Below are 22,740 nucleotides of genomic sequence, written 5' to 3' on the forward strand. Positions count from 1 at the left end.
GATAAAGCCTGGGGCCACACTGGCCATCTAGGAAGTGTGAGAGAGAGAGTCTGGACAAACTTTATTGCACATCAGTAAAGATGGTATACACGGGATAGACATGAATATCAATTATCAGTGTTATGCTCATGTAACCGATGTGAAATGGCTAGCTAGTTAGCGGTGGTGCACGCAAATAGCGGTTCGATCGGTGACGTCACTCGCTCTGAGACCTAGACGTAGTTCCCCTTGCTCTGTAAGGGCTGCGGCTTCTGTGGCGCGATGGGTAACGATGCTTCGTGGGTGTCAGTTGTTGATGATGTGTGCAGAGTGTTATGCTCATGATTACATGAGCATAACACTCTGCACACATCATCAACTCTTTGTAACTACGTCCCTGGTTCGAGCCCGGTCGGGGCGAGCTTGTAGAACGGACAAAAGTTAAACTGTTACACTCTGCGTGACTCTCACTCAGAATGTATGGCTTCTTGGCAGTTTCAAACTGGGAAATGTTTCCTGTGAATACTTTAGCGCATACTGCTTTATTGACTAGCGACACAGCTCCATTAGTATGAAACAATAATTTACCAATTTTCAGTACTTTTGTTGACAGAATTCAACATCTGTTTCAATTAAAACTTACAGACAACACACAGGACTGTTTGCTACTTGTACAGTGAAACGGTATTGTTACTGCTGTAACCAAGTCAAATCTGGATAGGCCTATAGGCCTATAGGCCTGGCCTGTATGAGATACAGTGCCTTTGGTGTAACCACGTCAAATTTGGATAGGCCTATAGGCCTATAGTGCCTTTGGAAAGTATTCAGACCCTTTGACATTTTCCACATTTTGTTATGTTACAGCCTTATTCTAAAATGGGTTAAACATTATTTATTTTTTTCCCCTCATCAATCTACACACAATACCCCATAATAGCAAAGCAAAAACAGGTTTAGACATTTTTTCTAATTTATTCAAAATAAAAAAAACAGAAATACCTTCTTTACATAAATATTCAGATCCTCAAAATTGAGCTCGGATGCATCCTGTTTCCATTGGTCATCCTTGAGATGTTTCCACAACTTGATTAGAGTCCACCTGTGGTAAATTCAATTGATTGGACATGATTTGGAAAGTCACACACCTGTCTATATTAGGTCCCACAGTTGAAAGTGCATATCAGAGCAAAAACCAAGCCATGAGGTCGACCAAATTGTCTGTAGAGCTCCGAGACAGGATTGTGTCGAGGCACAGATCTGGTGAAGGATACCAAAAAAAATCTGCAGCATTGAAGGTCCCCAAGAACACAGTCGCCTCCATAATTCTTAAATGGAAGAAGTTTGGAACCACCAAGACTCTTCCTTGAGCTGGCCTCCCGGTCAAACTGAGCAATCGGGAGAGAAGGGCCTTGATCAGGGAGGTGACCAAGAAGCCAATGGCCACTATGACAGAGCTCCAGAATTCCTCTGGAGATTGGAGAACCTTCCAGAAGGACAAGCATCTCTGCAGCACTCCACCAATCAGGCCTTTATGATAGAGTGGCCAGACGGAAGCCACTCCTCAGTAAAAGGCACATGACAGCCCGCTTGGAGTTTGCCAAAGGGCACCTAGAGGACTCTCAGACCATGAAAAAAACAAGATTGAACTCTTTGGCTTGAATGCCAAGAGTCACGTCTGGAGAAAACCTGGCGCCATCCTTATGGTAAAAAGCGTGGTGGTGGCAACATCATGATTTGGGGATGTTTTTCAGAAGCAGGGACTGGGAGACTAGTCAGGATCAAGGCAAAGCTGAACGGAGCAAAGTACAGAGATCCTTGATGAAAATCTGCTCCAGAGCGCTCAGGACCTCAGACTGGGGTGAAGGCTCACCTTCCAACAGGACAACAACCCTAAGCGCACAGCCAAGACAACACAGGAGTGGCTTCGGGACAAGTCTCTAAATGTCCTTGAGTGGCTCAGTCAGAGGCCAGACTTGAACCTGATCGAGCCATCTCTGGAGAGACCTGAAAATAGCTGTGCTGCCACACTCCCCACCCAACCTGACAGCTTGAGAGGATATCAAGACAAACTGGACTCTGGGTTGACATATCAAGACAAACTGGACTCTGGGTTGACATATCAAGACAAACTGGACTCTGGGTTGACATATCAAGACAAACTGGACTCTGGGTTGACATATCAACTGGACTCTGGGTTGACATATCAACTGGACTCTGGGTTGACATATCAACTGGACTCTGGGTTGACATATCAACTGGACTCTTGGTTGACATATCAACTGGACTCTTGGTTGACATATCAACTGGACTCTGGGTTGACATATCAACTGGACTCTGGGTTGACATATCAACTGGACTCTGGGTTGACATATCAAGATCAACTGGACTCTGGGTTGACATATCAACTGGACTCTGGGTTGACATATCAAGTCAAACTGGACTCTGGGTTGACATATCAAGTCAAACTGGACCCTGGGTTGACATATCAAGACAAACTGGACTCTGGGTTGACATATCAAGACAAACTGGACTCTGGGTTGACATATCAAGACAAACTGGACTCTGGGTTGACATATCAAGACAAACTGGACTCTGGGTTGACATATCAAGACAAACTGGACTCTGGGTTGACATATCAAGACAAACTGGACTCTGGGTTGACATATCAAGACAAACTGGACTCTGGGTTGACATATAAACTGGACTCTGGGTTGACATATCAAGTCAAACTGGACTCTGGGTTGACATATCAACTGGACTCTGGGTTGACATATCAAGTCGAACTGGACTCTGGGTTGACACGTCAAGACAAACTGGACTCTGGGTTGACACGTCAAGACAAACTGGACTCTGGGTTGACACGTTAAGACAAACTGGACTCTGGGTTGACATATCAAGACAAACTGGACTCTGGGTTGACATATCAAGACAAACTGGCCTCTGGGTTGACATATCAACTGGACTCTGGGTTGACATATCAACTGGACTCTGGGTTGACATATCAAGACAAACTGGACTCTGGGTTGACATATCAACTGGACTCTGGGTTGATATATCAAGATCAACTGGACTCTGGGTTGACATATCAACTGGACTCTGGGTTGACATATCAACTGGACTCTGGGTTGACATATCAAGACAAACTGGACTCTGGGTTGACGTATCAACTGGACGCTGGGTTGATATATCAAGATCAACTGGACTCTGGGTTGACATATCAACTGGACTCTGGGTTGACATATCAAGTCAAACTGGACTCTGGGTTGACATATCAACTGGACTCTGGGTTGACATATCAACTGGACTCTGGGTTGACATATCAAGTCAAACTGGACTCTGGGTTGACATATCAACTGGACTCTGGGTTGACATATCAAGTCAAACGACTCCGGGTTGACATATCAAGTCAAACGACTCTGGGTTGAAATATCAAGTCAAACTGGACTCTGGGTTGACATATCAACTGGACTCTGGGTTGACACATCAAGTCGAACTGGACTCTGGGTTGACACGTCAAGACAAACTGGACTATGAGTTGACATATCAACTGGACTCTGGGTTGACATATCAAGACAAACTGGACTCTGGGTTGACATATCAACTGGACTCTGGGTTGACATATCAAGACAAACTGGACTCTGGGTTGACATATCAACTGGACTCTGGGTTGACATATCAAGACAAACTGGACTCTGTGTTGAAATATCAACTGGACTCTAGGTTGACATATCAACTGGACTCTGGGTTGACATATCAACTGGACTCTGGGTTGACATATCAACTGGACTCTGGGTTGACATATCAAGTCAAACTGGACTCTGGGTTGACATATCAACTGGACTCTGGGTTGACATATCAACTGGACTCTGGGTTGACATATCAAGTTAAACTGGAATCTGGGTTGACATAAAGTCAAACTGGACTCTGGGTTGACATATCAACTGGACTCTGGGTTGACATATCAAGTCAAACGACTCCGGGTTGACATATCAAGTCAAACGACTCTGGGTTGAAATATCAAGTCAAACTGGACTCTGGGTTGACATATCAACTGGACTCTGGGTTGACACATCAAGTCGAACTGGACTCTGGGTTGACACGTCAAGACAAACTGGACTCTGGGTTGACATATCAAGACAAACTGGACTCTGGGTTGACACGTCAAGACAAACTGGACTCTGGGTTGACATATCAAGACAAACTGGACTCTGGGTTGACATATCAAGACAAACTGGACTCTGGGTTGACATATCAAGACAAACTGGACTCTGGGTTGACATATCAAGACAAACTGGACTCTGGGTTGGCATATCAAGACAAATTGGACTCTGGGTTGACATATCAACTGGACTCTGGGTTGACATATCAAGACAAACTGGACTCTGGGTTGACATATCAACTGGACTCTGGGTTGACATATCAAGACAAACTGGACTCTGGGTTGACATATCAAGACAAACTGGACTCTGGGTTGACATATCAAGACAGACTGGACTCTGGGTTGACATATCAAGACAAACTGGACTCTGGGTTGACATAGCAAGACAAACTGGACTCTGGGTTGACATATCAACTGGACTCTGGGTTGACATATCAAGACAAACTGGACTCTGGGTTGACATATCAACTGGACTCTGGGTTGACATATCAAGACAAACTGGACTCTGGGTTGACATATCAACTGGACTCTGGGTTGACATATCAAGACAAACTGGACTCTGGGTTGACATATCAACTGGACTCTGGGTTGACATATCAAGACAAACTGGACTCTGGGTTGACATATCAAGACAAACTGGACTCTGGGTTGACATATCAACTTGACTCTGGGTTGACATATCAAGACAAACTGGACTCTGGGTTGACATATCAACTGGACTCTGGGTTGACATATCAACTGGGCTCTGGGTTGACATATCAACTGGACTCTGGGTTGACATATCAACTGGACTCTGGGTTGACATATCAACTGGACTCTGGGTTGACATATCAACTGGACTCTGGGTTGACATATCAACTGGACTCTGGGTTGACATATCAACTGGACTCTGGGTTGACATATCAAGACAAACTGGACTCTGGGTTGACATATCAAGACAAACTGGACTCTGTGTTGACATATCAACTGGACTCTGGGTTGACATATCAACTGGACTCTGGGTTGACATATCAAGACAAACTGGACTCTGGGTTGACATATCAAGACAGACTGGACTCTGGGTTGACATATCAAGACAAACTGGACTCTGGGTTGACATAGCAAGACAAACTGGACTCTGGGTTGACATATCAACTGGACTCTGGGTTGACATATCAAGACAAACTGGACTCTGGGTTGACATATCAACTGGACTCTGGGTTGACATATCAAGACAAACTGGACTCTGGGTTGACATATCAAGACAAACTGGACTCTGGGTTGACATATCAACTGGACTCTGGGTTGACATATCAAGACAAACTGGACTCTGGGTTGACATATCAACTGGACTCTGGGTTGACATATCAACTGGGCTCTGGGTTGACATATCAACTGGACTCTGGGTTGACATATCAACTGGACTCTGGGTTGACATATCAACTGGACTCTGGGTTGACATATCAACTGGACTCTGGGTTGACATATCAACTGGACTCTGGGTTGACATATCAACTGGACTCTGGGTTGACATATCAACTGGACTCTGGGTTGACATATCAACTGGACTCTGGGTTGAGTGCGGTTGTCCGTGACTGACGTTCCATACACTTTTTTTTACTTCAGGAAAATAAGCTTCTTGAGCTATTCGGCCTCCGAAATATCACAATAATTCATAAGCAATCTCTTTTTATATGAGTTCTGTTATTGAAGGCTACGAACGTCACATGTGAAGGCCGCCATTGTTGCATCACACCTTCTTTCTGCAATGGATTGATAGGCCTATTAAATGAGACTATAATTACGTTGAACGTAATGCTAATGAGAATGAGCTGATTGTTGCATATACTGAAGAGGAAACGTGTTGTTTTGTTTCAGGATCCCTCGGTTACACAAGTGACCAACTCTGACGTAGACCACATTGATCAATTTAACCCTTTCCCAGACCATCAGACGGTAAGATCACTTGCTTTTTACCCCTGCATGCGCGCACACACACACACTGATCAAAACTACAGGAACTGACATTGAATAGACTGATGCCCCATTTGATCACAGATTACTGTATTGTGTGTTTTTTTGCCCTGCTTTTTCTCAGTCTGCCATGTGTATTTCCTGTTTCAGGTTAGCCTATCAGGGCCCACCATGCCGGCCTCCAGGATCCCTTCCCAGCCTGCCGTGCTGCAGCCGTCAACAGAGCCCGGCCCACAGGTCAGTGATGACGCCGGATGATGCTGGTCACTAGTTTACAATGGAACCATAAGCCATCAATGTCTTCACATAAGAATGAAAATATGAACTTTTTCCTTTTCCATATTTGACTGTCTACTTGTCCAATACTGATTTTAAAGAAGATATATGGAAGATTTTGCTTCTGGGGGTTAGGGTTCGCCAAATCAAGCTCCCTTTTAAAATGGACCAATATATGGTCCATAAACGAGCTGATTGGCCAGAAAGGGACACACCTCTCCACACCCATGAGCAAAAGTATATATTGTTTACCTCAAACTATTTATGTGGTTACATGTGATGAGAAATGGAATAGCCTAATGTTATATCACGTATGTATGTGAACAATACAGCCAACATTCAAGCCAAAATGACACCTGTCCTCTCTCTCTTCCTGTCCCTCCAGGTGACGGAGGCTGCACGCCAGGCTAGCCTGCTGAGGCAGCAGGAGGAGCTGGAGCGGAAGGCTGCAGACCTGGAGCACAGTGAGAAGGAGTTGCAGAACAGGGGAACCTCAACAGGTCACTCACTCCCTTCTCCTCACACCATATACCTCTATCCTTCCTCTCCTCTCCTCACACCATATACCTCTATCCTTCCTCTCCTCTCCTCACACCATATACCTCTATCCTTCCTCTCCTCTCCTCACACCATATACCTCTATCCTTCCTCTCCCCACACCATATACCTCTATCCTTCCTCTCCTCTCCCCACACCATATACCTCTATCCTTCCTCTCCTCTCCCCACACTATATACCTCTATCCTTCCTCTCCCCACACCATACACCTCTATCCTTCCTCTCCTCTCCTCTCCCCACACCATATACCTCTATCCTTCCTCTCCCCACACCATATACCTCTATCCTTCCTCTCCTCACACCATATACCTCTATCCTTCCTCTCCCCACACCATATACCTCTATCCTTCCTCTCCCCACACCATATACCTCTCTCCTTCCTCTCCTCACACCATATACCTCTATCCTTCCTCTCCTCACACCATATACCTCTATCCTTCCTCTCCTCTCCCCACACCATATACCTCTATCCTTCCTCTCCTCTCCCCACACCATATACCTCTATCCTTCCTCTCCCCACACCATATACCTCTATCCTTCCTCTCCCCACACCATATACCTCTATCCTTCCTCTCCCCACACCATATACCTCTATCCTTCCTCTCCTCTCCTCACACCATATACCTCTATCCTTCCTCTCCTCTCCTCACACCATATACCTCTATCCTTCCTCTCCTCTCCTCACACCATATACCTCTATCCTTCCTCTCCCCACACCATATACCTCTATCCTTCCTCTCCTCTCCCCACACCATATACCTCTACCCTTCCTCTCCTCTCCCCACACTATATACCTCTATCCTTCCTCTCCCCACACCATACACCTCTATCCTTCCTCTCCTCTCCTCTCCCCACACCATATACCTCTATCCTTCCTCTCCCCACACCATATACCTCTATCCTTCCTCTCCTCACACCATATACCTCTATCCTTCCTCTCCCCACACATATACCTCTATCCTTCCTCTCCCCACACCATATACCTCTCTCCTTCCTCTCCTCACACCATATACCTCTATCCTTCCTCTCCTCACACCATATACCTCTATCCTTCCTCTCCTCTCCCCACACCATATACCTCTATCCTTCCTCTCCTCTCCCCACACCATATACCTCTATCCTTCCTCTCCCCACACCATATACCTCTATCCTTCCTCTCCCCACACCATATACCTCTATCCTTCCTCTCCCCACACCATATACCTCTATCCTTCCTCTCCCCACACCATATACCTCGATCCTTCCTCTCCTCTCCTCACACCATATACCTCTGAACATATCCTACCTTAGCCTCACACGCTTTTTCAGTTCTGCCCACACATTTTCTATAGGATTGAGGTCAGGGCTTTGTGATGGCCACTCCAATACCTTGACTTTGTTCTCCTTAAGCCATTTTGCTACAACTTTGGAAGTATGCTTGGGGTCATTGTCCATTTGGAAGACCCATTTGCGACCAAGCTTTAACTCCTTGACTGATGTCTTTAGATGTTGCTAAAATATGTCCACATAATTTTCCTGCCTCATGATTCCATCTATTTTGTGAAGTGCACCAGTCCCTCCTGCAGCAAAGCACCCCCACGACATGATGCTGCCACCCCCGTGCTTCACGGTTGGGATGGTGTTCTTCGGGCCTGCAATCCTCCCCCTTTTTCCTCCAAACATAATGATGGTCATTATGGCCAAACAGTTCTATTTTTGTTTCATCAGACCAGAGGACATTCCTCCAAAAAGTATGATCTTTGTCCCCATGTGCAGTTGCAAACCGTAGTCTGTCTTTTTTATGGTGGTTTTGGAGCAGTGGCTTCTTCCTTACTGAATGGCCTTTCAGGTTATGTCGATATACGACTCGTTTTACTGTGGATATAGATACTTTTGTACCTGTTTCCTCCAGCATCTTCACAAGGCCCTTTGCTGTTGTTCTGGGATTGATTTGCACTTTTCGCACCCAAGTACGTTAATCTCTAGGAGACAGAACGCGTCTCCTTCCTGAGCAGTATGACGGCTGCATGATCCCATGGTGTTTATACTTGCGTACTATTATTTGTACAGATGAACGTGGTACCTTCAGGCATTTGGAAATTGAAAATCCCAAGACACAACCAGACTTGTGGAGGTCTCCAGTTTTTTTTGTGAGGTCTTGGCTGATTTCTCTTGATTTTCCCATGATGTCAAGCAAAGAGGCACTGAGTTTGAAGGTAGGCCTTGAAATACATCCACAGGTACACCTCCAATTAACTCAAATGATGTTAATTAGCCTATCAGAAGCTTCTAAAGCCATGGCATCATTTTCTGGAATTCTCCAAGCTGTTTAAAGGCACAGTCAACTTTGTGTATGTAAACTTCTGACCCACTGGAATTATGATGCAGTGAATTATAAGTGAAATAATCTGTCTGTAAACAATTGTTGGAAAAATTACTTGTCATGCACAAAGTAGATGTCCTAACCGACTTGCCAAAACTATAGTTTGTTAACAAGAAACTTGTGGAGTGGTTGAAAAACAAGTTTTAATGACTACAACCTAAGTGCATGCAAACTTCAAACTTCAACTGTACCTCTGAACATATCCTACCCTCTCCTTCTCCCCACACCATAGACCTCTGAACATATCCTACCCTCTCCTTCTCCTCACAGTAGCCTCTTAGTAGGTTTGGATCAACCCGTATCAATTCAAATCAGGAAGTAAACTGAAATTCCTATGAGGAATTTACCAAAAGGCAGAAAAAAAGAGTGTGTGTGTGTGACAAAACACACATCACGGTGAGGGACAACACTACATAAAGAGAGACTTAAGACGACAACATAGCAAGGCAGCAACACATGACAACACAGCATGGTAGTAACACAACATAGCAACAACATGGTAGCAGCACAAAACATGGTACAAACATTATTGGGCACATACAACAGCGCAAAGGGCAAGAAGGTAGAGACAACAATACGTCACACAAAGCAAACATAACTGTCAGTGTCCATGATTGAGTCTTTGAATGAAGAGATGGAGATCAAATTGTCCAGTTTGAGTGTTTGTTGCAGTTTGTTCCAGTCGCTAGCTGCAGCGAACTGAAAAGACAAGCGACCCAAGGATGTGTGTGCTTTTTGGACCTTTAACAGAATGTGACTGGCAGAACAGGTGTTGTAAGTGGAGGATGAGGGCTACAGTAGATATCTCAGATAGGGGGGAGTGAGGCCTAAGAGGGTTTTATAAATGAGCATCAACCAGTGGGTCTTGCGACGGGTATGCAGAGATGACCAGTTTACAGAGGAGTATAGAGTGCAGTGATGTGTCCTATAAGGAGCATTGGTGGAAAATCTGATGGCCGAATGGTAAAGAACATCTAGCCGCTTGAGAGCACCCTTACCTGCCGATCTATAAATTACGTCTCCGTAATCTAGCACGGATAAGGGGAAAAAGATGATTCTTACAATAGAGCTGTTGGGGAAAAAAGTGAATGATGACATATTAATCAATCCATTTTTATTTCAATTAGGCAAGGACAACAACTGGCCACCTTTTCCCAAGGCTTTTCCCATAAATCCTTGCTTCTACCAGGACTTCTCGGTGGAGATTCCCATGGAGCACCGGAGGGTCTGCCAGATGTTGTACTATCTGTGGATGCGTAAGTACACTGTGTGTGTGTGTGTGTGTGGCACTACTGGTTAGACTGGTTAGTTGCTTTTGTTAAATACAGCAAAGATGTTACCTCACGGTATATTGTAATGTCAGGCACTGCTCTGTCTGCATGGCAGGAGAACAGGGCTAATTGTTGTACATCCCTATACATGTGCCATCTATACATACATACGTACCTATCTATACATGTACCATCTACAGTGCCTTGCGAAAGTATTCGGCCCCCTTGAACTTTGCAACCTTTTGCCACATTTCAGGCTTCAAACATAAAGATATAAAATTGTATTTTTTTGTGAAGAATCAACAACAAGTGGGACACAATCATGAAGTGGAACAACATTTATTGGATATTTCAAACTTTTTAAACAAATCAAAAACTGAAAAATTGGCAGTGCAAAATTATTCAGCCCCTTTACTTTCAGTGCAGCAAACTCTCTCCAGAAGTTCAGTGAGGATCTCTGAATGATCCAATGTTGACCTAAATGACTAATGATGATAAATACAATCCACCTGTGTGTAATCAAGTCTCTGTATAAATGCACCTGCACTGTGATAGTCTCAGAGGTCCGTTAAAAGCGCAGAGAGCATCATGAAGAACAAGGAACACACCAGGCAGGTCCGAGATACTGTTGTGAAGAAGTTTAAAGCCGGATTTGGATACAAAAAGATTTCCCAAGCTTTAAACATCCCAAGGAGCACTGTGCAAGCGATAATATTGAAATGGAAGGAGTATCAGACCACTGCAAATCTACCAAGACCTGGCCGTCCCTCTAAACTTTCAGCTCATACAAGGAGAAGACTGATCAGAGATGCAGCCAAGAGGCTCATGATCACTCTGGATGAACTGCAGAGATCTACAGCTGAGGTGGGAGACTCTGTCCATAGGAAAACAATCAGTCGTATATTGCACAAATCTGGCCTTTATGGAAGAGTGGCAAGAAGAAAGCCATTTCTTAAAGATATCCATAAAAAGTGTTGGTTAAAGTTTGCCACAAGCCACCTGGGAGACACACCAAACATGTGGAAGAAGGTGCTCTGGTCAGATGAAACCAAAATTGAACTTTTTGGCAACAATGCAAAACGTTATGTTTGGCGTAAAAGCAACACAGCTCATCACCCTGAACACACCATCCCCACTGTCAAACATGGTGGTGGCAGCATCATGGTTTGGGCCTGCTTTTCTTCAGCAGGGACAGGGAAGATGGTTAAAATTGATGGGAAGATGGATGGAGCCAAATACAGGACCATTCTGGAAGAAAACCTGATGGAGTCTGCAAAAGACCTGAGACTGGGACGGAGATTTGTCTTCCAACAAGACAATGATCCAAAACATAAAGCAAAATCTACAATGGAATGGTTCAAAAATAAACATATCCAGGTGTTAGAATGGCCAAGTCAAAGTCCAGACCTGAATCCAATCGAGAATCTGTGGAAAGAACTGAAAACTGCTGTTCACAAATGCTCTCCATCCAACCTCACTGAGCTCGAGCTGTTTTGCAAGGAGGAATGGGAAAAAAATTCAGTCTCTCGATGTGCAAAACTGATAGAGACATACCCCAAGCGACTTACAGCTGTAATCGCAGCAAAAGGTGGCGCTACAAAGTATTAACTTAAGGGGGCTGAATAATTTTGCACGCACAATTTTTCAGTTTTTGATTTGTTAAAAAAGTTTGAAATATCCAATAAATGTCGTTCCACTTCATGATTGTGTCCCACTTGTTGTTGATTCTTCACAAAAAAATACAGTTTTATATCTTTATGTTTGAAGCCTGAAATGTGGCAAAAGGTCGCAAAGTTCAAAGGGGCCGAATACTTTCGCAAGGCACTGTGTATATATAGATATATATATATATATATATGTGTATGTATGTATGTATATATATATAAATATATATATATATATATATATATATATATATATATACATACATGCATACATACGTATCTATACATGTACCATCTATATCTATACATACGTACCTATCTATACATGTACCATCTATATCTATACATACATACATACCTATCTATACATGTACCATCTATACATGTACCCATCGATATCTATACCTGTACCATCTATACAGGTATGTATATCTGTCCCCATCTATATCTGTCCCCATCTATATCTGCATCTGTCCCCATCTATATCTGTCCCCATCTATATCTGCATCTGTCCCCATCTATATCTGTACACATCTATATCTGTACCCATCTATATCTGTACACATTTATACCTGTACCACCTATATCTACACCTGTACATCTGTACATACAGTGGGGCAAAAAAGTATTTAGTCAGCCACCAATTGTGCAAGTTCTCCCACTTAAAAAGATGAGAGGCCTGTAATTTTCATCATAGGTACACTTCAACTATGACAGACAAAATGAGAAAAAAAATCCAGAAAATCACATTGTAGGATTTTTTATGAATTTATTTGCAAATTATGGTGGAAAATAAGTATTTGGTTAGCTACAAACAAGCAAGATTTCTGGCTCTCACAGACCTGTATCTTCTTCTTTAAGAAGCTCTTCTGTCCTCCACTCGTTACCTGTATTAATGGAACCTGTTTGAACTTGTTATCAGTATAAAAGACACCTGTCCACAACCTCAAACAGTCACACTCCAAACTCCACTATGGCCAAGACCAAAGAGCTGTCAAAGGACACCAGAAACAAAATTGTAGACCTGCACCAGGCTGGGAAGACTGAATCTGCAATAGGTAAGCAGCTTGGTTTGAAGAAATCAACTGTGGGAGCATTTATTAGGAAATGGAAGACATACAAGACCACTGATAATCTCCCTCGATCTGGGGCTCCACGCAATGACAACAAGTCATGAGCAAAAATCCCGGTGAGCAAAAATCCCAGAACCACACGGGGGGACCTAGTGAATGACCTGCAGAGAGCTGGGACGAAAGTAACAAAGCCTACCATCAGTAACACACTACGACGCCAGGGACTCAAATCCTGCAGTGCCAGACGTGTCCCCCTGCTTAAGCCAGTACATGTCCAGGCCCGTCTGAAGTTTGCTAGAGAGCATTTGGATGATCCAGAAGAAGATTGGGAGAATGTCATATGGTCAGATGAAACCAAAATATAACTTTTTGGTAAAAACTCAACTCGTCGTGTTTGGAGGACAAAGAATGCTGAGTTGCATCCAAAGAACACCATACCTACTGTGAAGCATGGGGGTGGAAACATCATCTGTCCCCATCTATATCTGTATCTGTACCCATCTATATCTGTATCCATCTATATCTGTATCCATCTATATCTGTACCCATCTATATCTGTATCTGTCCCCATCTATATCTGTCCCCATCTATATCTGTACCCATCTATATTTGTACTTGTACCATCTATACCTATACCCATCTATATCTGTACCTGTACCCATCTATCTATATCTATACCTATCTATGCCTCTCTATATACACTACCGTTCAAAAGTTTGGGGTCACTTAGAAATGTCCAGGTTTTTGAAAGGAAAGCTATTTTTTTTGTCCTTTTAAAATAACATCAAATTGATCAGAAATACAGTGCAGACATTGTTAATGTTGTAAATAACTATTGTAGCTGGAAACGGCTGATTTTTAATGGAATATCTACATAGGCATACAGAGGCCCATTATCAGCAACCATCACTCCTGTGTTCCAATGGCACGTTGTGTTAGCTAATCCAAGTTTATCATTTTAAAAGGCTAATTGATCATTAGAAAACCCTTTTACAGCTATGTTAGCACAGCTAAAGAAGCAATAAAACTGTCTTTCTTTAGATTAGTGGAGTACCTGGAGCAGCATTTGTGGGTTCGATTACAAAATGGCCAGAAACAGTCTTTCTTCTGAAACTCGTCAGTTTATTCTTGTTCTGAGAAATGAATGAAGGCTATTCCATATGAGAAATTGCCAAGAAACTGAAGATCTCGTACAACGCTGTGTACTCCTCCCTTCACAGAACAGTGCAAACTGTCTTGTGTGCATGATATTTGTGCGTCTGTAACTTTCTCACTCATCATTATTCACGATTCATTCAGGACTGTCTAATCATGGTAGCGTCCTCATTAATGTAGAAGTGTTTAGAATCATATTATATTCTTATTTACAGCAAAAGTGACTCCAAAATTACACTACTTTATTTACTATTCATTTCTATTGGGCACAAAATAATCTGAAACGCAACCAAAACAAACAGCAAATGCATACAACAAGTTAGAGTCACAAGCTTGATGTTATCATTCTGTGCTGGGAATATGGGACCAAAGACTAAACTTTTGACAACTTTAATACACATAAGTGAATTTGCCCCAATACTTTTGGTCCCCTAAAATGGGAGTATGTACAAAAAGTGCTGTGATTTAAAAATGGTTCACCTGATATGGATGAAAATACCCTTAAATGAAAGCTTACAGTCTGTCACTATAACCTCATAACCATTGTATCATTAGGGGTGCATTCATTAAGGGCGTGTTCACATTGAAAGCATTTTGCAACGTGAAACAAAAATGAGTCCAGGTTGCCTTAACCCTGTTCCAGTCAGTTTTCTTCCGTTTGGTACCTAATGAACACAACCCCCCCCCCCCCCCCCCCCCCTTTTCTCCCTCCCTCCAGTCCACTGTGTGACTCTGTTCCTCAACCTGCTGGCCTGTCTGCTCTACTTCACCGTGGAAACGTCCTTTGGTGTGAACTTTGGCCTGTCCATTCTTTGGCTCATCCTGTTTGCCCCCTGCTCCTTCCTCTGTTGGTACAGACCTGCCTACAAGGCCTTCAAGTGAGTTTACCAGGACCTAGTGAGTTTACCAGGACCTACTGAGTTTACCAGGACCTAGTGAGTTTACCAGGACCTACTGAGTTTACCAGGACCTACTGAGTTTACCAGGACCTACCGAGTTTACCAGGACGTACCGAGTTTACCAGGACCTAGTGAGTTTACCAGGACCTACCGAGTTTACCAGGACCTACTGAGTTTACCAGGACCTACTGAGTTTACCAGGACCTACTGAGTTTACCAGGACGTACCGAGTTTACCAGGACCTACCGAGTTTACCAGGACCTAGTGAGTTTACCAGGACCTAGTGAGTTTACCAGGACCTAGTGAGTTTACCAGGACCTACTGAGTTTACCAGGACCTACTGAGTTTACCAGGACCTACTGAGTTTACCAGGACCTACTGAGTTTACCAGGACCTACCAGGACCTACCGAGTTTACCAGGACCTAGTGAGTTTACCAGGACCTAGTGAGTTTACCAGGACCTAGTGAGTTTACCAGGACCTACTGAGTTTACCAGGACCTAGTGAGTTTACCAGGACCTACTGAGTTTACCAGGACCTACTGAGTTTACCAGGACCTAGTGAGTTTACCAGGACCTACTGAGTTTACCAGGACCTACTGAGTTTACCAGGACCTACTGAGTTTACCAGGACCTACTGAGTTTACCAGGACCTAGTGAGTTTACCAGGACCTACTGAGTTTACCAGGACCTACTGAGTTTACCAGGACCTACTGAGTTTACCAGGACCTACTGAGTTTACCAGGACCTAGTGAGTTTACCAGGACCTAGTGAGTTTACCAGGACCTACTGAGTTTGTGGCGAAATCTGCACAGAGCCTTCACCGTGCACTGCCACTTTAAGAGCGCATGAGCAGTAAGGAAGAAGAATATAAAGAGAGCTCGTTCAGCTCTTTGGGGAGGGGCTCTTTGGTGGCGCGACAGTTTGATTGTGTGTGCTGTGCTGCAGAAGTTTTGTTTGTTTTCAGCGTGTGTAGTTTATAGATTATTTAACTCAATCATCGGTGTAATCGCTCTAGGTCGTGGTTGTTTTTGTTTGGGACCACGCCCGTTATGGATCGCATGGATTAGTAGCAACATTGTTGCGAAGCGTTAACATACAAACCATCGGACAGTCAGACAGTACACCTGCACGCCTGAAGACCACAGCTAAGACCTCTCTTGTTCTCTTTCTCTTTTTCTCTTCCCTCTATCGTTCCAGTGCTTTACCCTGAAACAGACTCTCTATTTTTCCAATGCACTTCCCATTGAAGTGCATTAGAGCTGGACTATTATTGCCCTGCCTGAAGTATTTGGACATTTTAGTTAAAAGGGAGGTTGCTTGCCAATTGTGTATTGTTATGTGAACTGTATTGAGATGTACTAATGACATGTGGCTGAGAAGACTGGACATTTTTAAGGCCTTTGTTGTGTCGATGAACACCCCCCACATTCATACCCTCTGCACTCATCTACTAGAAAATAATACAGATTATTGCAAATCCTATGTTGATGACTGGGTTCGTTCTTGTATGAAGTTGCTGTTGAATTGCTCTGCCATTATTAGTATTAGTATTATTGTATGAGGTATTCTTGTTTGGGTTACCCCTGTGCTGTGATGTGGGTTTTATATGGTGTGTATTCTCTTTTCTCTCCACTGGCTATCTGGTAAACAGGCTACACTCTAGGCAGTCTCTTCTGCTGATGTGTGTGGGTCTGGTAGTGGTTCTTTCTATTCTACTCTTTTCCTTTCGGCATGGTTAATACCTGCCTGGCGCCCGAACAAAAGCTTTCTTTACCCCTCTCTAATAAATACCGCTACAGAATTGGCGCCCGAACAGGGACTTGAAGAGAAACACCCATGACACCATCCACACAAGGTTGAATCATGTCTTTTGTTGGAACCCCATACTGTGTCAATGTGGACACACCTGATGGTAATCATGTTCGGGATTCTTTCATTGTGGAAGGACTTAATGAACTAATGGAGTTGGATAGCACTGACCCTAATCCCCAGGTTTCTGGCTCACCTATAACATCTCCACCATTACCCTCCCCTCAAACCCTTCCGGTTACCCTGTCCAGAGAGACTGGGAGAGGTGTCTCTGTGATCCCTGGACAACTGGAACATCAATGGACACACACCAATCATAGTTTGACAATGCAGGAGAATGCCATTCGCAAACTCAGTGAATGTGTGGAGGCTCATCAGACAGATATGCAGAGGAGGTTGGATTACCTTCCCTGTCAAATGGAGGAAAACCAACAACAAATTGTTCAGAGACAGAAATATTTACAAGATTCTCTGAAGCAGGATATTCAAGGAAAACTGCACCGGTTCAAAACACAAATGGAAACTAACCATCATCAAGTCATACTCTTTCTTGAGGACGAACAAAAACGGAGAGCAGAGGAGTCAGCCTCTGTTGTGAAGGGAGTGTGTTCTTATCTGAAGGAAGTTATGGAGGACATGAAGAACTCTCTCACAGGGGAACTACGATTTTTGATTGAACAGACTCAAAAGGACACCGTTAATGAGATGGAAAAAGCACAGAAGGCCACAGACCTTCAACTGGAAGGGCTGCACCAGGAGGTAATGCAGTGCTTTTCCCTTCTGGACAAATCTTCTGCACCGCCCTCAGGTTTTACCTCTGCCACTGGCTTGGCCAGTAAGGTAATAGGAACAGGTAGTACTACAAAAACCCCTCTGAAGATACTGTTAAACAACAGAACTCCCGCTGCCACTGTCATGCCTCCTCTAGAGCGCTCCCTCCCTATCAAACTACTTTTCCCCACTTTTGGCAGCCCAGAAGATGATGTTGATCCACTGTTTTTCTTATCTAAGTGTAATGATTTTCTTTCTATCCGGCCCCTTACTGACTTGGAGGTTCTGGCCACCCTCCGCAGTGTTCTCCATGGTACAGCAAGAGACTGGTGGGAGATAGCCCGTGAACATGTGTCAACCTGGGAGGAGTTTCAAAAAATATTCCTCTTAGCCTTCCTCTCAGAGGACTATGGGGATGAACTGGCGGAACGTGTTCGTAACAGAGTCCAGGGTGAAGCAGAGCCAATACGGGACTTTGCCTTCTCCTATCGAGTTCTATGTAGAAGATGGAAGGCTGACATTACTGAGCAGGAGATGGTCAAACTCCTTCTTAAGAACATGGTTCCCCGCCTTGCTAGTCAACTTCGAGAACGTGTGCAAAATGTGGATGATCTGGTGCGGCTTGGGACTCAGTTTGAGAAGGACTGGAAGCGCCACCTCCAAACTAAAAACCCGGTTCCCTCATCCCAGTATACCAATAACTCTCCTGGGGCTAAACCGTCTCAGATATTTGTACCCAAGATCCAGGACAAAAGTCCAGTTATGTGTTGGAGGTGTAAAGTCCAACATCCTCCAGATTCTTGCCCGCTCTATGTCCAGCGTCAGGATTCAGGAAAAGGTCGGAAAGGACCGAAGACTGAAAGTCTAGACAGGCGTGGTGGCTTGCATACAATTGGGTCAGCCTTAATGCCCACCGTGAAGCCTTTAGACAGCACAGCTAGCGGTCTTATTCCTATTCCGCAACAACTATTGGTTCCTCTGACTGTTAGGAACTGGAGAGGGAAGGCCATAATCGACACAGGGGCATCTTACACCCTGATGCAAGAGGCCCTGTGGCAGAACATGGCATTACCTCATGAGGAGCTACGAACATGGGAGGAGGGACCATTGTACTTGGCCAATGGAGAACCTACCACTCCCTTGGGCTGGATTAGTATAATAATACAACTGCATGGTGAGACTATTAACCTTCCTGTGGCAATTCTTGCAGATTCAAGCCTTGCATTTGCTGTAGTCCTTGGCCTAGACTTCCTGTTCTTCAGTGGACTGACCATCTCGATGTCCGAACCCTCCTATCGGCTGCACTCTGACTATTCTCAGCCTCATCCATTTCAACCTGGTAATGCACTGATTTCAGGTTGGAGCCTGCTACATTATGCAGAGTCCGGACAAGGTCAAGTCAGAGACAGAGAAAATATAAAGAGACAAAGACAAAAACATGTTCCACCAGTGAAGTCTGAGAACCCAACTATCACCCTGATTACCGCCGTACCCCCCCTTCTATCCGAGAGCAAAAGCAAACCTGATGCTGATTTCTACATCAAACAAGCGGTGGAACAGGCATGTGTGTCGGATGATGAAAGGTGGCAGCTATCCCAGATGTTGGACGTGAACAGTGAGGTCTGTACTCTTACACTCGGCCGTACAACCGTCTTCAAACATAAAATCTATACCCGGCATGAGGTCCCTATTAAGCAGCGTCCCTACAGGCTGTCCCCCGCCAAACTGGCCATTCTCAATGAACAGCTCAAAAGCATGTTGGAGAATGGAATTGTGGAACCTTCTTTTTCCGGATGGGCTTCTCCGGTTGTCCTGATTCCTAAGAAAGATGGTGGATATCGATTCTGTGTGGACTACAGGAAGCCGAATGCCATAACAGAAAGTGATGCCTACCCTCTACCAAACATAAATGACATACTGGAATCTCTGGCAGGAGCATCCATCTTTAGTAATCTGGATCTGAACAGTGGCTATTGGCAGGTGTCAATGGATCCCGCTAGTCAGGACAAGACTGCCTTTGTCACCCCTGCTGGTTTGTACTCCTTCAAAGTCATGCCTTTTGGTTTGAAGAATGCTCCAGCAACCTTCCAAAGATTGATGGAGACTGTCCTGGGAGATCTGAGGGGTAGAAATTGTCTTGTGTATCTGGATGACATCATAATCTACTCCTCCTCTGTTGCGGATCATCTGCAAGACATTCAGTCCGTCTTCGACAGACTAAAGGCTGCAGGTTTGACCTTGAACTTGAAGAAGTGTCGTTTCTGTCTGCCAGAACTCAAGTTCCTTGGTCATGTGGTTAATGCTGAAGGTATCCATGCAGATCCAGCCAAAGTTGCAGCCGTGCAGGAATTCCCAATTCCCACATCCATCAAGGCTGTTCAGCGGTTTCTGGGTATGGCTGGATGGTACCACAGGTTTGTGCCTGACTTTTCAAAGGTAGCCGAACCCCTCAATCACCTTAAGAAGAAAGGTGTGAAATTCCAATGGACCCCTGCATGCCAAGGTGCATTTGAAGCACTCAAAAACAGTCTAATTACTCCTCCAGTGCTTGGACATCCTAACCTGAATGCTCATTTCATTGTGTACACGGATGCAAGTCAAACAGGACTTGGAGCAGTCTTGGCTCAACAAACAGGACTTGGAACAGAAGAAGTTCTTGCCTATGCAAGTCGCACCCTTAATTCAGCCGAGAGGAATTATTCAACGACTGAAAGGGAATGCCTCGCTGTGGTCTGGGCTTTGGAGAAATGGAGCTACTACTTGGAGGCAAAGATCTTCACCGTTGTCACAGACCACGCTGCTCTGCAGTGGGTTCTGGCATCAGGCAAGACCAACAGCCGTCTTATTCGCTGGTCTATCAGACTGCAGAAGTTTGACTTCATCATTGAGTATCGCAAAGGAAAACTGAACGTTGTACCAGATGCCCTTTCTCGGATTACAGAGACTGCCAATGTTTGTCCTCCCTTGTGCAGTACCTATACTACCGCTAAATGTCTGGATGATTCCTTTCCTCTGGATGATGAGAGTGTATGGAGAGCACAGCAGAAGGATGCTGCCATCATGGCGATCCACAAGAGTCTGTCTGAAGAAGACTCCAAGAGTCGCTTCAATGATAAGTATAGCATAATTCAGGATAAAGTGTATCGGAAAACTCCAAGAGGGGATGGAATACACAGCACCCATTATCGCGTCTTCATTCCCTCTACATTGTGTGACCAGATAATCCAAGCTTATCATGCCAATCCCATGAGTGGCCATCTTGGAGTTTTTAAAACTTATCGAAGACTACAAGATGTGGTTTACTGGCCAGGCATGTGGGTTGATACCCGGAAGTTTGTACAGCAGTGTGAAGTCTGCCAGAAATACAAACCAGACATTGGCAGACCTGCCGGGAAAATGCAGCAGACCGTGGTGAACCATCCAAATGAAATGTTGGGAATTGACCTCATGGGACCTTTTCCTCCCAGCCGGGGGACACGGAATGAATTTTTATTGGTGGTAGTGGACTACTACACACACTGGGTGGAGTTGTTTCCCCTCCGCAAAGCCACTGCATCAGCCATTGCTCTAATTCTGCGAAGGGAGGTTTTTACCAGATTCGGAATTCCGGACCAAATCCTCTCTGACCGAGGTCCGCAGTTCATATCAGGAATATACAAAGAGCTCTGTACCTACTGGGGTGTAATTGCCAAGCTGACCACAGCCTACCATCCTCAGACCAACCTGACCGAGAGGGTAAACCGAACCCTGAAGGGGATGATTGCTTCATTCGTGGGGGATCAGCACACAAGGTGGGATCAGCATCTTCCAGAATTTCGCTTTGCACTGAACTCTGCCGTGCAGGAGACTTCTGGGGTCACTCCCGCCGAACTCCACCTGGGAAGACCACTAAAAGGACCGATGGACAGGGTCTTGCAAAGTTCGAATGTTTCACCTGACTGCCCAGCGTTTGATGCCGTACAACACCACCACACCTTGCTAGCCAGAGTGGAGGCCAGCAAAACCAAAGCCAAACAACGACAGCTGAGAAACTATGACAAACATAGACGAGACGTGTGTTTTCCACCCCAGTCTCGTGTCTGGGTACGTTCACATCATCTGTCAAAGGCATCTAAGAAGTTCACTGCCAAGCTAGCTTCGAGATGGAAAGGTCCATACCGTGTAGTGCAGCAGTTGGGACCAGTGAACTACTTGGTCTGTTTGGAGGACACTGGGGAAGATGTCAGGACAGTGCATGTTGTTGACCTAAAGCCCTGCTACCCTACGGCAGAAGAGCTGGATCGCAGGCAAAAGCAACACCTGCAGGACCTCTTCGTGGAGGACTCTGATGAGGAGGACTTCCCTGGTTTTGTGTAGCAGGAACATGAACCTGTCAAAGCCTGCATCCTCTCTGTTTCTACAGGCATTGTTTTTTCATGGGGGGAGGAGTGTGGCGAAATCTGCACAGAGCCTTCACCGTGCACTGCCACTTTAAGAGCGCATGAGCAGTAAGGAAGAAGAATATAAAGAGAGCTCGTTCAGCTCTTTGGGGAGGGGCTCTTTGGTGGCGCGACAGTTTGATTGTGTGTGCTGTGCTGCAGAAGTTTTGTTTGTTTTCAGCGTGTGTAGTTTATAGATTATTTAACTCAATCATCGGTGTAATCGCTCTAGGTCGTGGTTGTTTTTGTTTGGGACCACGCCCGTTATGGATCGCATGGATTAGTAGCAACATTGTTGCGAAGCGTTAACATACAAACCATCGGACAGTCAGACAGTACACCTGCACGCCTGAAGACCACAGCTAAGACCTCTCTTGTTCTCTTTCTCTTTT

General features: G+C 44.7%; 1 protein-coding gene across 1 annotated transcript in view; it reads left to right on the plus strand.

The window, feature by feature from the left end:
• Positions 1-22,740, plus strand: part of LOC110522720 (secretory carrier-associated membrane protein 2) — a 29,177-nt gene that overhangs the window by 974 nt on the left and 5,463 nt on the right. The window contains 5 exon segments of the mRNA XM_036968616.1: positions 5,996-6,073; positions 6,242-6,328; positions 6,753-6,867; positions 10,415-10,543; positions 15,169-15,328. Coding sequence (XP_036824511.1) covers positions 5,996-6,073; positions 6,242-6,328; positions 6,753-6,867; positions 10,415-10,543; positions 15,169-15,328 — 569 coding nt within the window.

Source organism: Oncorhynchus mykiss, chromosome 30 (assembly GCF_013265735.2).
Source record: "Oncorhynchus mykiss isolate Arlee chromosome 30, USDA_OmykA_1.1, whole genome shotgun sequence".
In the NCBI taxonomy this organism is placed as follows: Eukaryota; Metazoa; Chordata; class Actinopteri; order Salmoniformes; family Salmonidae; genus Oncorhynchus; species Oncorhynchus mykiss.